At 40.4% G+C, this 19,508-nt stretch overlaps 1 protein-coding gene across 1 annotated transcript in view; it reads right to left on the reverse strand.

Moving 5' to 3' along the window:
* Positions 1–19,508, reverse strand: part of LOC144638147 (HAUS augmin-like complex subunit 3) — a 30,035-nt gene that overhangs the window by 4,795 nt on the left and 5,732 nt on the right. Inside the window, exons 8-11 of the mRNA XM_078497341.1 lie at positions 2,791–2,875; positions 1,488–1,545; positions 916–1,050; positions 146–329 (exon numbers count right to left, since the gene is read on the reverse strand). Coding sequence (XP_078353467.1) covers positions 146–329; positions 916–1,050; positions 1,488–1,545; positions 2,791–2,875 — 462 coding nt within the window. The remainder of the gene's footprint in view (positions 1–145; positions 330–915; positions 1,051–1,487; positions 1,546–2,790; positions 2,876–19,508) is intronic.

A 19,508-nucleotide genomic window follows, 5' to 3' on the forward strand; every position in this document is an offset into this window, starting at 1 on the left:
ACATTTTCGTTACTCTTTTGTTGTTTTTCTACATCAATTAGAGAACTGTTATTTTGAGGTTTCCTTCAATTTGGAAGGAATCAGAAAAATGACTTACCGGTAATATATTGTAACATTGCTCCTTTAATTAACAAAAACCACTAACCTGGTCCTGTTTAGAAGTAAAGTAGTCCTGCCTTGCAATCTTCAGTTCATAGTCCCCTTTAAGGATACTTGTTGCTTGCAGCTCTCCCAGTTCTTGTACCAACCCAGGAAGGGCCTTCTCAGTAAGCTCCCCTATCTCCATCTTGACTTGGGAAAGAGCTTTTTGAGTTTCAAGCAGTTTGGCACTGATTAAAATAAAGTAAGAAATTTATAAAATGGCAATAACACAGGGAACTTGGGAAATCTTCTAAGCCAGAGGCTCATGCTAAAAGTGCTTGACAATAATTATTAATCCAAAAGTTTCTAAAAAAATTAAGAGTAAGCTTAATAATAAAATTAATAACAAAATTGTAATGGCTCAACTTAATAAACAATATATAGCTGTTTCACACACAATAGGTCAAAGCTATCAATTACTAAATTCTTATGCAAGAACCTGGTATTAAGTGTTCGCATTGCACATCTTAGAAGTAAGATGTGAAGCGCTGCCCAAGATATGCTCGATTTCCAGGCGCTATTTGGGAAAAATGAGCCCACGCTCCTCTCCATGAAAGCAAGTCTCTTGGAGAGGAACAAAAACCAAACTCAAGTAGGCAGATGCTTAGCTTCTTGCTCAAGAACACAACACTTAAGGATAACAGCTAAACTTGAATTCTTGACCAGCCTCTCTGGATCTTGCATCTTTCACACAACATAAAACAACTTGACTGTATAGAATGCAAATAGTTAACATGCTTTGCATGTTGATGGGTATAAATATGTGTATCTAACCTCATTATGTCAGTGCTTGGTGGGTTGGTCTCCCATGACAAGCTTTTCAATCTCTCCTCAGCTGTCTTGAGTGCTGCGGTGACTCCTGTTGCTGTGGCCATGTTATAAACTCTTTTACTTTCACTTGAAGCATAGCTGAGGCATAAACAAGACAACAAACAGAAGTTTGTTGACGACACATGATACAGTGGGTGGTTTTCTTGCACAATGGTAAAAGGCACAAGAAGAACACTTAGTAAGGAGGGGAGGGAGGGGGAGTGCTCCATTTCTCTTTTGGCTCGAGAGAAAGACTAAGTGTTTTCACTCCTCTGTGTGGTAACACTGAAGTTGGAGTATAGATGGTCGGCTTTATTATAACAATTATTACTACATCAACATGAGATGTATGTTAGTTAACTGGCCATTGGTGAAACAACTCATAGGGAAAACAACCAGTTGCCTGCAGCTTGGCCGCTTAGCTGTCTTCATTTTGGCTATAAGTGGTCTCCCATAAGCTGCAAAAATTCAATTTAGTACTCGAGGCTAAATCGTATCATTTCAACTTAAGAACATGTTTTTTAGAAATCACTTACACAGACTGCAGTCTTGCCAGCTCTTGGCATTCATTTAGATTTACGTCATCACTCTCCCCTAATGGAAAGAAGAAAGACAGTTGATGAGCCCATTTCCCAAAAAACAGCCATTTAAGTTCGTAACCCGTACTAAGTATTGCATTGGGCATCCTTACTGCACATAATTTTAAGTGTTACTTGTGCATGTGCATTAAGAAAGCGAGAGATTGCAGCTTAATGGCCCAAAAGTTCATTTAAAGATGAAAACTAATATTCCCTTTCACTTTGAGGCAAATAGTTTGGTTTCTGCTTGGGCATGTGCAAAAAGCAAACTTTTTTCTTTGCCTTTGTTTTGTCTTGTTTCTTTTTCTCTCTCTTTCTTTAATTTGAGGTTTTGTTGGCCTTTAAAGGAGAAGTTCACTCCAGAATGGCCATTTATTTTCTTTACGCCAGTAAAAAGTTAAGTACACAAAGATATGCTATTCACCAAAATTTCAGCCTCTTACGTCCACTATAACCCTACGAAATCTTTCCCAAAACTAGACAACTAAACACCGCCATCTTGGAGCTGGTAATGTATGCATGACGTCAAAGAGCTGAGCCTGAAGCTTGGTGAGAAAATTTTTATTGTCAAAGCTCCTTGTTTTTTTAATTTTTTGGAGCTCTGCTTGAGCAAAATGGAGCTGCACAACCAGGCATTTTGACAAACAAAAGCCACTACGAAGAAACAAGGAGTTTCGACTATTTAAATTTCCCCGCCAAACTTCAGGCTGAGCTCTTTGACGTCACGCATACATTACCAGCTCCAGGATGGCGGCGTTCAGTTGTCCAGGTTTGGGAAAGATTTCGTAGGGTTATAGCGCACGTTGAAGGCTGAAATTTTGGTGAATAACATATCTTTGTGTAAACTTTTTATTGGCGTAAAGAAAATAAATGGCCATTCTGGAGTGAACTTCTCCTTGAAGTTGCCTGGTTCCTGTTGAAAAATCACAAGAGGCTTTACCTTGAAGCATGGCATTTGCAGAGAGACCAGAATGCAGGAAATAGAAATTTCAGATATATTATACAAATTGCTTGCATAATGTTTGCTATCTCGAGCAGCATTCACATGTTTTGTTGTAATAGTCAGCCATGCACACACAAATGTGAATGGTTAAGTAAGCTGTTGCTTTTTGGTCATTTTCAAACAGAAGAAGGACAAAGCTTTTCAGTCGAAACATCTTGTTACAAGTTTTACTGTGATCGTGTTTTACATTCCACTAAGTCAGGGTCAAAATATTTCAAGAATTTGTATATTATTGTACAGTTAACATCAAATCTGTACCTCTAACTAGAAGAGCTGAAGGATCACTGATTTCCAGCAACTCATATCTTGACTTCTCTTCTCTTCCGGCCATCTCTGCAATTCCCTAAAGAACGTAATAATGCATGAATTGTCCATACATGTAAACACATTTAAATGTCTGTCCACATGAGAATACTTAAAAAAGGTGGTTCTTTGTTTAAGATGTTATCCAGTACTTTACAGAGTATTTATTTTTTGAGGTCATGTGATTTCCTTGGCTTGAACCCGGACTGCTCAATCCAGACTCCAGTGCGCTAACCATTACTACGATTTCCAGTTGAGTGCGACGCGAACAAAGTTTGGTGACGAAGTTTCAACATAACAACGGCATTGTTGTCAAGGGCAAACTTCTCTGTTACCATTGGTAACAAATTTGTTTTTGTAACTGTCTTCGATGCTTAAATAAATACAAACACTACAAATATTGTCAGCAACACTTTATTACGCTTTCAAATAAAAAAAAATATACACAGAGACAACGATAAAAGAAACAAATAACGAAATATATTATGCCTTAGCTGTTTTATATCGACGGTAACAGATCTGTGTCGAGAGTTGACGTTATGTTCAACGTGCGTCACTTTACCTTCATCGTTAGAGTTACTGTTCAACTGAAATTAAATCGTTGTCCACCTCCAGGGATTTTCTAGCAGCTTTAAGAATTCCTTCAGCTTTAAATAATATATCTTTCTCAAGTGCAAAATGAACAATTCGCGCACTGAAATGAGGAACATTTGGTGCTTCGTAAAGCTGACAAAAGCTAACACCATTTCGGATCGAAATTTCAAAATATTAGCCAATCACAAAATTGCTCAATTAAAACTGATGCCATCTTGGATCAAATTAGCCAATCAAAAAATTGCTCTGTTTCCCGAGAGGTCCTCCTTGTATAAAAGAACAATGGCGGTCAGTACCTGTTTACAACAGTACACACATGAGAGTTACCGGTTGTGGCACAACTTGCAAAAAACCGCTCGGGCTCGCCTGGCTCGCTGGCTCGCCAGTCTCGCCTCGCTATTTTTTGCAAGTTGTGTCCACAACCGGTAACTCTCATGTGTGTGGGGGTCGCAATGCCAAAACTCTAATGTGTGTGGGGCCCGCAAGGCCAGCCCTCTTGTGTGCGGGGCTCGCAAGGCCAACCCTGTGCTAGGAATAAATATCAATTGAACAAATATTTTCTAAGGTATATACACCGAAAAATGGCTGCAGCAAGGATACTCGTCAGAAGCTTTGCAAGCAATGATGGAAGAAAACATTCGTGAATTTCAAAGAAACCCCCAAAGAAATTTAACTTTTTTATTGGCCCACACCAATTTTAACGAATGGCTCCGTGTATGGGAAATGAACATACCGGAAGCTAACGAAAACAACAAAGATCTTTACACTTTTGCAAGAAAAAACAAAAAAAGGTTTTATGAACTTTTAGTAAGCGAAATTGATGACTTACAAAATTTAAAAGCAAGCTTTGGACTTGAAGTCAAATTTTCGAAACAAAGAGACGGTGAGACGCAACACATGGAACACTATTTTAGAGAAAGTGAACCACACCTTTTTTTAAAAAACGACAAAGACCAAATAAAAAAAGAGTTTGACAAATTTATTGAAAGAGCAAAGGGAGAAATTGAGGCTTGGTCAGAAAGAGGATCAGGCTGGGTTATTGAAAGAATAACCAAAGCGTACGTCAACGTTGCACGCTATCAGCCATTGCGAGGTGGAAGTTATTTGCCTTTGCCCCCAAAATTGGCAAACAAGAAAGCAATTATTAACGTGCAAAACAGAGATAACCAATGCCTAAAATGGGCTTTGAGAGCTGCATTATTTCCTCCAAGAGATGGGAAAAATCCACAAAGAACAAGCAGATACCCAGTTGACGACGGCATTAACTACAATGGAATCGATTTTCCAACTCCACTAAAGCAGATTGACAGGCTTGAGGCGCAAAACAGGGACCTTGCAATAAATGTGCTTGGGTGGGATTCAGAAGACAAATGTGTGATACCTTTAAGATTAAGCGAAAAAGAAAATAGCATTCCCCGTATATTTCTTATGTTGATTGAGTCAGGATTAACACAGCACTACTGTTTTATAAAAAGAGTAAGTGCTTTGCTTTACATGACCAAACCGGAGATCAGCATAAAAAACACTTTTGCATGATGTGCTTGACAGGTTTTACAAGAGAAGACTTGCTTGAAAAGCACAAAAAATATTGCAATGGCGCTAAAGGCAGACCAACAAGAATCGAAATGCCCGAAAAGGGGAAAAACACTCTTTCTTTTAAAAACTATCACAAACAAATGAAAGTGCCTTACCAAATTTACGCCGACTTTGAGGCACTGCTAAGGCCGATAGAAGGGTGTAAACGCGAAACGGAAGAGGACCGCCAAAAGGAAAAAGAAAAGGCAAAAGAAAAAGGGGAAGAACTGGAAGACTTGAAGAAAAAAAGCTACACAGACAAAACAGAACAGCACGAGGCATGCGGATTTGCTTACACAGTTGTAAGGAGTGATGGTGAACACGAAAAAACATTTGTGTACAGAGGAGAAAACGTCGTTGAAGTATTTTTGAACTGTCTTTTAAGTGAAGAAAAGAAAATAAGATATGAATTGTCAAAGCCAAAACCTCTTGTGATGACGGCAAAAGACTGGGTAAACTTCAAAAATGCAACCAATTGCCACATTTGCGAAGAAACGCTAATGAAACAAAACTTTTTGGACTCTTTGCCAGTTTGGATTGGAAATAAAAAGGATCTTAATTACTTTGGGCAGATGCACAAAAAATGTTATTACAGAAAGGAAAAAGAGGTAAAAAACCTAAATACCGAAACCCACTATAAGCTAAAAAAGCTTGAAAAAGAAACACACAAATTAGCCGCGAAAAACCAAAAAAACTGCTTAGCGTGCCACAAGCCGCTTATCCAGCCGAACTACAAGGATGTGGTAAAAGACCATTGCCACATAACAGGCAAGTTTCGAGGAGCCGCACATAACATTTGTAACTTTATGATGCGAATAGATCCGAAAAAGGTTCAAATAACAGTTGCATTTCACAACCTGAGGGGTTATGATGCGCACCATTTAATGCAGTCAATTTCAAAGATTTCAAAAGAGGCACAGAAAGAAGTAAAATGTGTTGCAAACAACATGGAAAAATACATTACATTTTCACTTGGCAAACTGCGTTTTATTGACACTTTAAACTTTCTTCAAGGAAAGCTTGAAAAACTTGTAGAAGCGACACCGAAAGAGTCATTAAAGATAACAAAAAAGGTTTTCTTTGAAAAAAGTGAACTGTTGTTAGACAACGGAAAATATCCAAGCGAATACGTCGAAGTGTGGGACGCATTTAATAAACACAACTTGAGTCAAAGTTTTTTCGAAAATAAAAACGAAACTGAAGGAAAATGGCAATTTGCCAATAACATCCACATAACAGATGAAGGCTACAAAGAAGCAAAAAACATTTTTATAGAAAACTTTGGCTTGTTAACACAAAAGGGGATTTATCCCTATGAATACATGGACTCATGGGAAAGATTTATCGAAACAAGTTTGCCTGAAAAAGAAAAGTTTTACAGCAAACTTAATGATGAGCACATTACAGACGAAGAGTATGAACACGCGCAAAACGTGTGGGAAACCTTTGGCTGCCAGACCCTGGGCGACTACCACGATTTGTACGTTAAGACTGACGTGACCCTGTTAGCCGACGTCTTTGAAAACTTCCGAAAACTCTGTCTTGAGAAGTACGGGTTGGACCCCGCAAATTATTACACGACGCCAGGCCTTTCTTGGGACGCACTCTTGAAAAAGACAGGCGTGGAGCTTGAGCTATTTACCGACTATGAAATGCATCTTTTTGTTGAAAGGGGAATAAGAGGCGGAATTTCGATGGTAAGCAAGAGATATGCAAAGGCGAACAACCCTTATGTTGAGGGATTTGACCCGAGCCAGCCAAAAAAATACATAACGTACCTCGATGCGAATAACCTTTACGGGTGGGCAATGAGCAAGCCGCTCCCAAAAAGTGGTTTTAGATGGAAAAAGGTTATGCCAACAGAAAAAGAAATAACGACAAAAAAAGAGTATGCAAAAGCTGGATGGATTTTAGAGGTGGACTTGGAATACCCGAAAGAGCTGCATGACGCTCAAAACAGCTATCCATTAGCGCCAGAGAAAAAGAAAATAAACAAAGAAATGTTTTCACCTTACCAAAATAAATTAACAAAAAATCTTAAGTTAAACCCCCCAAACACTGAAAAGCTTGTTTTAACTCTTGAAGACAAAACCAATTACGTCGTGCATTACCGAAACTTGCAGTTTTATCTAAAACAGGGAATGAAACTCAAAAAAGTGCACAGGGTCTTAGAGTTTGAACAAGAGGCGTGGATGGAGCCGTACATCCGGATGAACACAGAATTCCGGAAAGAAGCGAAAAGCGACTTTGAAAAGAACTTTTACAAGCTAATGAATAACTCAGTTTTTGGAAAAACAATGGAAAACTTGAGAAACCGTGTAGACATAAGAATAGTGCGCAGTGACGAAAAAAAGAAAATAAGAAAATTAGTTGCAAGCCCATTGTATTCAAGGCATGTAATGTTTTCAAACGATCTGGTTGGAATAGACATGCGAAAAAGTAAGCTTTTGCTTAATAAACCGATCTACACAGGCATGACCATTCTAGACGCAAGCAAGCTATGCATGTATGATTTTTATTACAACCACCTGAAAAAGGAGTACGGAGAGCGTTGCAAGCTTTTGTATACGGACACAGACAGCCTTTTGCTAGAGATAGAAACAGAAGACTTTTACGCAGACATGGCCAAAAACATTGACAAGTACGACACAAGTAACTACCCAAAAGAACATCCGCTGTTTTCAGCAAAAAACAAAAAAGTTTTGGGCAAAATGAAAGACGAGTGCGCAGTCGAAGAATGGTGCGAGATTAAAGAAAATTTATTCCTGTGCTTCACGTTATTTCAGAGTGTGTTTGTTTAAGGCCAAAAATGTATTCAATAATGACGGAAGGCGAAAAAAATATAAAAAAGGCAAAGGGGGTAAAAGAGTGTGTGACAAAGAAAAAGATAAATCATGAAAACTTCAAAGAAACACTTTTTCAAATCAAGGAAAGCTTTCACGAAATGCACATGCTAAGAAGCTATGCCCACGAGATGTATTCAATAGTGGTAAACAAAAAATCGCTGTCCCCCTTTGACTCAAAGCGATGGATATGTGAAGACGGAATACATACAAATGCTTACGGGTATAAGTTTTGCGAAACAGAACGTTTATAGCTTTTCTGAGCCCAAGGGGCTCAAGCACTAAGTGCTTGGTGGTAACTGTGTATTTGGAGGAATAATAAGCAATTCTTCACGCACAAAGCCGCGCTTTGGACCATCGTGCAAGTAATAAAGCACTGGCTGATAAGGTTTAGTAACAGACCTTTCGATGCTGTAGACTTTTAATGACCAAATCGGATCTGTTGCCCTTTTTACGCCGCCTTCTAGCTCGCCAGGTTGGTAGAGATAGCGCACATTAACGAGAGAGGGGAGTTTTTTTTCTTTCAAGCCAACAGGTCTTGTATATTTTGAGGACGGCTTGGACGAAACAGCCTTTTCTTTGATTGCAGCAGCAGGTTTCTTGCCAGTAAGACTGGTAACTTCGTTGTTCAGAGCGGTAACAACTTCGGGAAGCCTTTTTACCCACGCTGTCGACCGCTGGCCAGATGGCAGGTTCATCTCGACACCGTACTGATAACCAAACAGGCGCCCTGCCAGTGTTTGATTAAAACGTTCAACAATAGCTTGATCTCTGTGAATGTTAACACGCCCGCGTCTAATATAGGTTTTGTGATTTTCCATTTCTTTAGTAACAGCTCCCATGAATTCGCGACCAGGGTCAACTTGAAGCATCTGTGGCCATTTTAGTGCACTTCGCCTGTAAATTGTCTGAAAACCTTTTGCAACCTCAGTTGAATCTTTGGAGGTCAAAGGCTCGGCCTCTTTGAAACGGCTGGCAACGTCAACAACAGTCAGCGCGTATTTGTAAACTTTTCGCCCTCGCGGCAGTTTGTCGTGTGGCAGAAAAAGAAGGTCCGCCTGGTGGACCGCGTTAGGAGAAGAAACATCGAATTTTGGGCGAGGAACGTATCGTGGTGCCGGAAGGTAGATCTGCCAAAGGGCCTGCTTAACGAGCCACTTTTTAGCAGCATCTTCGGAAACCTTGGCCGCCTCGGCTAATTTTTTTATCGCTGCAATTCCCTTCCAGTAGCCCTGGGGGCTATAGTAGACTTTCGAGATTTTCTTCGAAAAGTTTTGCTCCGCAAAAATCTTTGCATCCATGCGTATACAAGAAAAAAAAGAAACGTTTAAAGAAACCGAAAGGCAGCGTACCCAAGAGCAAGAGCGCCTGCGCCAACAAACATCAGTTCACCTTGTTTCTGCTGCTCGCTTGGCTGATAAAAATCAGAGAACTTGGGTTCTTTCGGAGGAATCATTTGTTTGTCAGGATGTGCCTGGTTGTAGAGTTTGAAAGCGTAGTCTGTGTTCGTAAAGTTTTGTTTGGCTTGCTGTTTTATTTCATTGTTGGTTTCGATCCAGTCGAGGAGCTTGGTGCGGTCGCGAGAGTATTTCGCGTAAGCTGCCTGGTAAGCCTCGAGAGCTTTGTCGTGTCTTTCTTTTTCTTTCAAAGCGGCGTCATCTCCGCCACCCAAAGCTCGAGCAAGATAGTTGCCGCCAATGAAAGCAGCAGCGTTCAAGATAGCTCCGCCAGCCATAATCGCTACGCTTGCCATTGTGTGTTTTTGTTCTTATATTATGATATTTTTTTTTAATTGGTGGGGAGAATTTTCTGGTCCTCGAGATACTGTTTAAGTGCAACGCTGCCAGCCATGACGGCTGTGAACTTTACATAGTTCATAAAACTGCCGCTTGGGTCGGATGTGAAGTTTTCTTTTACAATTTTTTTGGCAGCCCAGCCGATTCCGGCGGCGAGACCTGTAATGGTGGCGGCATCCATGAGCGTTTTCACGAGCTTGTTGTCGGACATGACAGTTCAGTATAAAATAATAAAAAAGTATTCAATTGAAAATTTTTTTTCATGCAGCGCCGGCTGCAACTTTTTTTGTGCTTTCGATACCTGCGTTGTACCCTTCATTATAGACTCGTTGGCGCTCGCGCGCTTCTTCTTGTTGGTTGTCCTCTTCATATTCCTCAACTCCACTTGATGTTTCAATAAAATCATCTCTTAAAGAGCCTATAACAAAACATAATACACTAATAGAAATCGACGTAGCACCGATTTTAAAAAAAAAAAAAAAAAATCATCAAAAGTTCGCGGTAGCTTCATCGTTATAATAAAGAAAAAAAAAGCTTTAATTGGTAAAGTTAGCCAGTAACACAAAAATTACTTGCATAAAAACTTTAGTTGGTCAAGCACATCATGGAACATGGAAATAAAGATTTTTTCCATTTCAGCACAAACCAAACTTTTTGCTTCTTCAATCTTCTCTTTTCTTTTTTCTTCATTTTCTATTTTTTCATACTCTTTTCCAAGTTGGCTAACTTTACCAATTAAATCCTTATACTGCCTGTTTAAACTTTGCACAGATTTTTCAGCAATAGCATTTAAAATTTTTAATCCTTCTGGTTTCAGCTTGTTAAAAAAGGCTTTTATCCATTCCATAGCAGCTGTTGCTCGTACCTCATCTTCTTCAAAGCATTTTTCAAAGCATTTGGCACAATGACTCAACAAAACAAAGCTTCCAAAATCCATTGGGTCAGGCATAGTGTATGTCCTCGTGTCGGTCATCGTGTTTTGTATACTTTAAAAAAATCGAATGTTTAAATGAAAATTATTTAATAATTTTTTTAATCCATCGGACGGATTCCTCTTTTTGAGCCATTTTGGTTTGTTGGTTGCGGAATTCTAGAGCCCGTTTGGCGCGTGTCTGAAGAACGCGTTGCAACCCTTCCAATACTTTCTGCTGTAACTGGTGTGTCATCAGTTATAAGAGTTGGCGGAGCTTTAAATGTTGGACTTCTTTTTTCCTTTATAAAGGCTTTTATGTCTTCGCGTTTCACATAAGTTGTAACGATTGCAACGCCGATACCAAGCAAAGATATCCATTGATTTGTGGTGAGACCGCTTGATTGCGGCTGAGCCTCGGGCGGAGCTGGTTCCGTTACGGCCGGTGGTGTTACGTTTCGCTTTGCAGCCGCAGATTTCTTTTCCTTTTCTTTTGCAATTATTGCAGCAGCCTCGATAGAAGCTTTTTTCTGTGCTTCACGAGCCTGTTTTGTTTTTTCTGCAGCAAGCTTGCCAGCAGCAACTCTCTTTGGATTTTTGGCAGGCTTTGTTGCAGGAGTTGTTGAAGTGACAGGAGAAGAGGTAGAAACAGGAGTTTCCAATTCACGTTGTTCGAGCTCGGCCATTATATTTATGAAAAAATAATATTTAAATAGAAATTTGCTCAGCAAGATCTTTTGCTAAGCAATTTCTAAGCATTGCTCATTAATTATGTATGTATGTATGTATGTATGTATGTATGTATGTATGTATGTATGTATGTATGTATGTATGTATGTATGTATGTAGTATGTATGTATGTATTCAGTATTTTCTTAGCTTTGTTTAGGAAGTCTTGTGAGTATTACTCAGTAAAGGTGCCTTCGGAGCTTTTTTCCGTGGCGCCCTGCCGCTCAGAGGCGATTTCATCAAGATCTGACTGTTTTTTTGATGAACTTGCTGAGTCGTAATCAATATATTTTGCTGTTATCAAAGCAGCAGAAGCAGGAGCAAGAAGCTTGCCGTAATTGAAAGACAAACTGCCGACAAGATTGGAAAGCTCGCTGTTTATAATGTAGTCATTTTTAAGCTCTTTTTGTAAAGCTTCAATATTTTTCATGGGCACAAACAGACTTGCTAATTTTGTTAAAAGAGTTAGCGCGCTGTCAATAAGATTTTCCGTTGTCTTGGTGCCAAAGTATGCCTCATATCTCTTGAAGTACTTTTCAACTTCTTTATCTGTCAAGCGCTTCACATGCTCGTGTGTCAGCTGCACACCGATTGCTTCTTTGGACTTGCCTGTTGAAACAAGGATTGCAAGCTTCTCGCGTAAAGCAGGAATGTTTGGTCCTTGCATAGCCGCTTGAATTAAGCTGGTGTCCATTGCGCTTTCTGTACTTTCTGGTTCAGATCCAAGCAGTTCCATTACGGAAGCTAATGCTAATTCTTGTTCACATGCAGCATTGGGTGAGGTTGTTGCGAACGGGTCAGCCATTTATTACTCTAAAAAATATGTTCAATAAAAAAATTTTGTGCCGTAAGGGTGGCGATGAGAAATGACAAGATGCGAAAACTTATTTTTTTTTAGCTTTAAAATGATTTCTTTGTAATCCTCATTGGCAAGTTCGCCAGCGTAATCCTCAAAGATTGCCTTCGTGGTCTTGGCAGAGGGGGTGTAAAAGAAAACGATTGCCGCAACATTTTCGCGGAATGAGGCTGTTATGCTTGTCATTTTTTGAGTTAACACCCATACGCTCAAGCCTGCGTGGCGAGCAGAGAAAGCAAGATTCACCAACTCCCCTGTTCTTCCTTTTACATCTTTCGAAGCAGCACAGTCGTCGAGGATGATAAGCGTGTTCGTTCCCTCAAAAAGAAATCTTGAAAGCCTTAACCAAGATTCCACCTCGTGCTGCTCGCAAATTAAAACAAAAAATCGAAGATCTTCCTCAGCAAAGCGATAATAAGTCTTGTTGTGCGCGAACGTCGGGCAGATGAGCACGATGTAGTCAAACTTGCCTCGGAAAGGGCCACAAAGCTGATTGACCACGTATCTTGTTTTTCCTGAGTTCGTTGGTCCCACAATGAGGGCGTTGAAGGGTATGTTGGCAGGATCCATGCTTCGCTTTGCGAAAGCTATATCAATACTCAACACTTTCTAATTCTTTATTTACAATAGAAAATTGTGCATCAGCGATAGCGAAAATGTAGCATTTGACATTCCCTGATCCTGAGGCTGTTCTCTGTATCTCTAAATTAACGCCATCCTTTGTGTTCACCAAGCGGAGCCCGCTGCCGTGCATGTTGTTGTCGCTCATGGAGCGAAGGTCAATGAAAAGCCCGAACTTTTTTTCTGCATAAAACTTTGTGGCGTTATTAAACATTTTTTGGTCTGCGTTTTTGCCAAAGAACCTGAGAACTTCCTCCCACATGTCTCTTCCTTCAACGCCCTGACTGTACACCTTATTTGGAACGCCATTCACGCTGATTTTTACATTTGTTATGTCAGGGTTAAAGAAAGATTCTGTATCTCTTGCACCTGCGGCGTGGGGTTCAGGAAAAAGAAGTAGAAGTCCCTTCAAGGAGCGCTTTGGGACGTTAATGCTTTCGTTTATTATCGTGTCAGTAGCTTTTTTTACTGTGATCGTTTTGTAATTATGCACATGCTCGTAAAAGAAACTTTTGCCGTTAATGTAAGTGCTTTCTACTTCTCTTGCAAGTTCTTTGTGATAAATAGCCTCGTATTCGAGTTGGATGTCAGTTAGCTCATACCCAAGTTTTGATGGATCTGTTCCTCTTACAACCACATTTGGACTATTGAGTTTTATCTCGAAGACAAGCTCGTCTGCGAGTGCGCGCGGATAGAACACGCCATGGTCTCTCAAAATCTCGTGATCAAGCGGGATACGATACTTGCTTCCATAAACTTCTGCCAGCTTTTTTTCCGCGTCAACTCCTGAGGTTTTTTTGTCACCAGCGTTTGAACGGATTTTGCATAAATCCTCGGACTGTATACCTTCAAGAAACATGTTGCTGCGCTTTTCTACCGGCAGAAAAAGGTCCTCGAAAAGTTTGTAGACGTCGTAAGCGTTCGTATCCTGCAGAGTTTCTCCAGCAAACTTGACCACCATCCTTGAGACAAGCGCCCGGGTGACGTTGTTTACGAGAAAGTTGTTGGCATGGCCGCTCACCGTCAAGTTGAACACAAGAGCCAGGGAGCCTGGCACGAGAACGACGCCTTCTTCAAGCTTTGGCACAGCAACTCTCAGAATTTCTTCTGGAGACGCTTTATTCGGGTTAAATGTAACGCGATGTCGCACTCTGTCTGCCTTGAGCGCGTTTGGAGTTTTCTCTTCGAACGTTGGTCGGTGTCTTTCGCTCACGACAGCCATTGTATATTTAAATTAAAAAATGTATTTATTTAATATAACATGGCGGCAGAAGGTGGCTTTGGTGACAGAGATCCTCTTTTGGAACATACAGGCGACCGTGACGACCGTAATGACAACGATGACAGCGATACAACAGGCCCATTCCAACCTGGAGGGGCATCAACGCCCGGACCAAGCGAACAAATACCAACGAGAACTACCACGATGAATAGGCCGGACGAAACAACAACGATGTTTCCTGAAATCCCCGACGATAGTGCGACAACAACCTTCACTGCTTCGAGTTATCTTGACAAAGAGTTTCCATCAGCTGACAAATCAAAGATTAAATACAAAATAGATGAAAATGGAAGGCTGCAAGTCGGGTTAATTAAACCAGGTAAGCCTTATTATAATTTAACAACCAAAATTCAAGGCAAGGAAGAATACCAGATAAATATAAGACTTCCCAAAGAAGTTTTAAAAGCCCTTGGTCCAAGTCGTCGATTAACTCTTGAAAATGAAATAAGAGGTCTTTCAGAAGGCATCAATAACAACAAAAAAACAGCAGAAGATAACAATGAAAGCCCGGAGGAAAGAAAAAAAGCTAAAGAAAGAGCAAAACTACAAATTGAAAGGCGCACTGATCTACAGAAAGAATTAGATCGGTTGAAAAAAGTAGAGTACGAGCCTGTGATTGGGGTAACAATACCTTTACAAGAATTCCAACAACATGAAGAAGAAAGGCTCGAAAGGGAAGAGGAAATACGACAAGAGAGACATGAACAAGAAGATATTGCAAACGACGAAAACAGGCCACAAGCGGAAAGACAACAAGCTCGCGAAAGAGTTGATAACTTGAATCAAGAAATTAATGAAATAGAAAATGAAAGAGAAGAAGAGATCGAAAGATTGTCTTTAACAGACAAATTAAGAGAAAAGGTAAAAGCGATTTTCAAAAAATATGGCTTCACCGTCACAGCAGTTTTGCTTGCCGTTGGCACGACTATTGGCGTAATTCTGAGTTCTCTCTCAAACGGTTTAAAAGGTTTAGCAAAAGGTGTTGGTGACGGTCTTCAGACACTTGGCAAAAAAATTGCAAGTATTCTGCCGGGCCTCCTTGGCTCGATCGCCAGTTTTGTGTTTCGAACGGCCGGCCAGGTGATCAGCTTCCTCGGCAAGAATGCTTGGCTTTTGATTGTCGGTGTTGCTATCTTTCTTATCGAGCGAGTTACAAAACGAAGCGAGCGCTAAGCGCTAGAGGGCGCGAAGCGCCGGTGCCCCTTGGGCACCCTCAAAGAGCTCGGCTGACTGCAAACGCAACAATAACGGCACCAGCAATAAGGTAGGTCTTGTTTTTTTCGTGTGCTGTATCTTCAGTGTCTGGCTTCTGCTTTTCGTCTGTTTTTGTCACAGTACCCGCTGAAGGCGTATGTGGCGCCGGCTCTTTTTTTGCAGCTTTGTGAATCGGGTTTGACGAGCGCGACGCGCTCGAGCTCTTCGAGCTCGGATGACTTGTTGGTCTATTAACTTTTGATGGCCCACCGCTCATACTTGTTGCGCCCACTTTTTTTGTAGCTTTATTAACCTCATCATTCACTCCTAATTTCATCCCAACAACAGCCTGCTTAAGCTGGTTATTGTAGCCAACAACGCTTTCTGTGTTTATCACCATACGAGCGGGCATCAGCCAGGCACCTGGGCAGACTGCAAGGTTAAGCCGAACCTTAGCTTCGTCGATGGCTAGTTGGTATCTTTGGACCGACTTTGCCAGATCAGGTTGCCTTATAGCGTCTTCAACCAACACGAGGAACTCACTTTGCGCTTCCTTTGCACGGCCGCCTGTTCCAAGTATGCTACTTCGAACGTTCACCTGCGAACCGAGAATACAGTAGACAAAAGCCTCTATCGACTGGTTTACTCTCGACAAACCTGCCTGAGTAAGCCCTTCAGTGCCGTTAGGACAAAACCAGTCTGCCTGTGCATATGCAGCGTCGTCTGGCTCGATGTATTGAATCAAGTTACCTTTGCTTGCAGTTCCACCTTCATCCGAAAATTTATCGTAATCGGGGTATTTTGCTCCAGTTTTGTTTGGTCCAATGTTAGTAAACCAGATATAAACGTTACCAAGTCCGTGGTTTGCGCCTGTTGTGAAACGGAAATCGCTTGACGGGTCGACACCGAACTCAGCACATATTCTTTTGTAAGAAGCCACGTCGTACTTGTTGTCAAACTGGCTAAAAGTTGGGTCGCCAGGCAAGGCGCTTACGCTCTGAATCCCCCCCATCTGAAACAATATTCGCCTTATCGTGAAATAAACGTGAAAAAGGTAAAAATTTCGCACAATCGGTGGCAAGCTAAGAGATGAGTGTTCTTCATCGAAAATTTCTCGGCTTACCCCACTGCCTGTTGTCGCACACCAAACAGCAAAGTTAAGTTGCTGAGGCCAGTAGCCCATATTTTGGCTAGCAAGCCACCTTTTTGACTCTTTTCCTGATGTATGCTTCAGTTTTGTTTTTTGAAAAATCTCCCTTAATTTCGTTGTGAAATATTGGTCTGGTGTGACGTAGATGTTTATTTGGCTGTTAAATATTTTTTTCAAACTCGGTGCGGCTTCGTGAAATCCAACAGCGGGAATTGGCAAAGATGAGCCTTTTGCGCCGCTTGGTGACAGCTGTTGTGGAAAACCGCCTGAAATTTGATTCACCCCCAGTGCTTTTTTCATCTCTGGGCTCCAATATTTGCTGTCAGAGCCAAAAACATTTATCAAATGGCCTTGCCCTGCCTTGTAATAAATGTCTGCCGTTGCTGTGTGGTTGTACGCGAACTCAACCTGTGCAACAAATTTTGTTCGGTCAGCGTTTGGATATTTTGCAAGAAAAGGTTTCCATGCATTGTCTTTTGCCGCTTCAGAAATTTTAGTTGCTTCTGGGGTTTTCATCCACTTCATAAAATCTCTTGTTTTCGCATCCATGGTCCTCTTTTATATTAAACATTTTTTATTTTTATTTAATATAAAAATGGTTGTGCTGACTGTCACCACAAAAGAAAATCCGAACACTGTTTATTTTGACCAGCCTATTCCAAAACCGAGCTATATCAGACTTCTGTCATCTCATATCCCTAACTCTTGGTTTAATCTTAAAGAAAATGGATTTATCAGGTTTTTGGACGATCATGAAAAGCCTGTCGATGTGCCCTTTCCGGCTGGTCATTACACTCTCAAAAGGTTGGCAAGTGAATTGAAAAATAATTTTTCCAAACATCGTATTGAATTGCCCACAGATATTAATACTCCACTTGGCCAGCTTGTAATCACAAATGCCCAGTTTAAAAAATTAATTGTTGATCCAAATATGTCTAATTTACTACTGCGAAACAATTACACTTCGCATTTAGGAACTATAACTTATATAAGAAGATTAAATTCTCCCACAACTTATTTCATTCATTGCGATTTAGTTGACAGAGAACAGAATCTCTTTAATGGTAAACCATCTTCTGTTTTAGCTTGTTTCGACATCCGAGGAAAGGCTTACGAAAACATAAATTACAAAAGTGAACAGCCCAATGTCTTGCGTGACGTTATGGCTGATGCACAAGTGACATCTCTGACTCTTTCGATTAGAGATGAGAATGGAAATCCATTCGATTTTAACGGCTCAAATCTTACATATGAGTTGGAATTGAATTAAATTAAATACAAAAATAACTTTTATGTATACGAGACCATGTCATCTGCTAATGTTCTCCCGAGTGCCCCTGCTTATGGTGATCGCGAAGAAACACAACTTTATCCAAGCCTCCCAACAAATGCCGAGAATTTTCGGCTGACTGAAATAAGTAAAATTGAAAAAGAAATATCCGCTGAAGCTGAGCATTACAGGCTTGTGTTAAAAAAATATAAAAAAGTCCGGAAAGTTATTCACTATTCCGTGGTCTGTCTTGGCGCCGTGACGGCAGCTCTGTCTTCTGGAGCTGTTGCGACTTCACTTACTGGTGTTGGAATTGTTATCGGCGCGCCTGTTGCAGCAGTAGCAGCTGTATCTGGCGCAGCTTCCACTGGCCTGTCAGTTATCAACAAAAAGCTTGAACGTAAAGTTAATAAGCACTCAAGAATCCTCGCTCTGGCTGTTGCAAAACATGACTCGATAAACAGCTCTGTCTCACAAGCTCTGAATGATAATCTTGTTTCTGACAAAGAGTTTCAACTGATCTTACGAGAAATGCAGAAATATCGTCAACTTAAAGAGACTTTACGTTCAAGCTTTGCACACAAACAAACAAATTCACAGCCAGACATCGAAAAAATACGACAAGAGATCATGAAAGCAGAAAGACAAAAAATGAAAAAAAAACTTCTCGAAAGCACCACCGACATTTCGAAATAAAATTTCAGTCCAATAGAACATTTTTTCATTTAATGAAAGAATGATTGTCTGCGCTCATCTTGTTGTTTACTTTGTGATGGAAGCATTGTCGTTCGAGTTGCAAAAAAATGTTCGAGACATAACCCGCGATGTTGTTAATTGCCTGAACGAGGCAAAATAAAAGGTTACAGCGCACTTAAAGTGACTTTCAGCCGAGTCGAAAGGATTAAATCTGAGTGTGCAAAAAATACCAATTAAGTTGAAGCGAACAGCGAGAAATTGCGTGACCCACAGCGGCATGCAAATTTTTTTTGTGTTTGCGTGCGTGGGCGTACAAAGTCGGGGTATTACCCGAATGATATTTTTAGACTTTTGTAAGTTGTTTTCATTCCTGTGTGCTTAAAATCTGAGTTCTAAGCACTCAGGAATGTAAAATCTATTGTTTTACACGTGCACAACTATTGTTCTTTTGATTTAATGCACGTGACGGCCAATTGTGAGTCATTGTCACTAAAAATAGCTTAATGATGTCATTTTCTTTACTCTGTATATAAATCAAGCTAACACCTGGATATCATAAAGAATGACGAGCCAAACGCCAACAGAACGTGTTTTACTTCACAATCCTCGAGTTTATCAATTTTTGGAAGAAGTGGCAACACAAACAGTTACTCCACAAGAGAAACGACAGATAGAATACCAAAGAATCTGTATTGCAAGAAAAAAAAAAGCCTGAAAAAGATCAACAACATCGAGGCAGCAATACGCGGAAAACTTAATTTATGCACTCACCGGAGCGTGCAAGTTTTGTTTAGCTTGTTAAAACTTTTGCGACAACACTGCTGTCAAGTTTTTTTAATTTTTCAATCAGCTCGTCTGTTAAAAAGATTGTTATTTGTTTTTCATTTTCTTTAGTTTTTTTGTATGTTGTAAACGCTTTTCCACGAGATCTTTTCAAGTTTTTCTTTACATTCAAGTTAATTTCTCCAGTTCTCCCTCTTCCCATCTTCGTTTACTCAATAAGAGCATTTGTTCAATAGGAATTGTTTCTGGCACAGCAATTAAAGGTTGGTTGTAATTTAATACAATGGCGCCATACAACGATTGGTACACTGTCGGGTCCGGCGAATCTGCTTCAGGAAGTTAGGAATGTGAAAGCCACTCACATTTTCCTCCTT

Source organism: Oculina patagonica, chromosome 14 (genome assembly GCF_052425735.1).
Source record: "Oculina patagonica isolate OP01 chromosome 14, crgOcupat, whole genome shotgun sequence".
NCBI lineage: Eukaryota > Metazoa > Cnidaria > Anthozoa > Scleractinia > Oculinidae > Oculina > Oculina patagonica.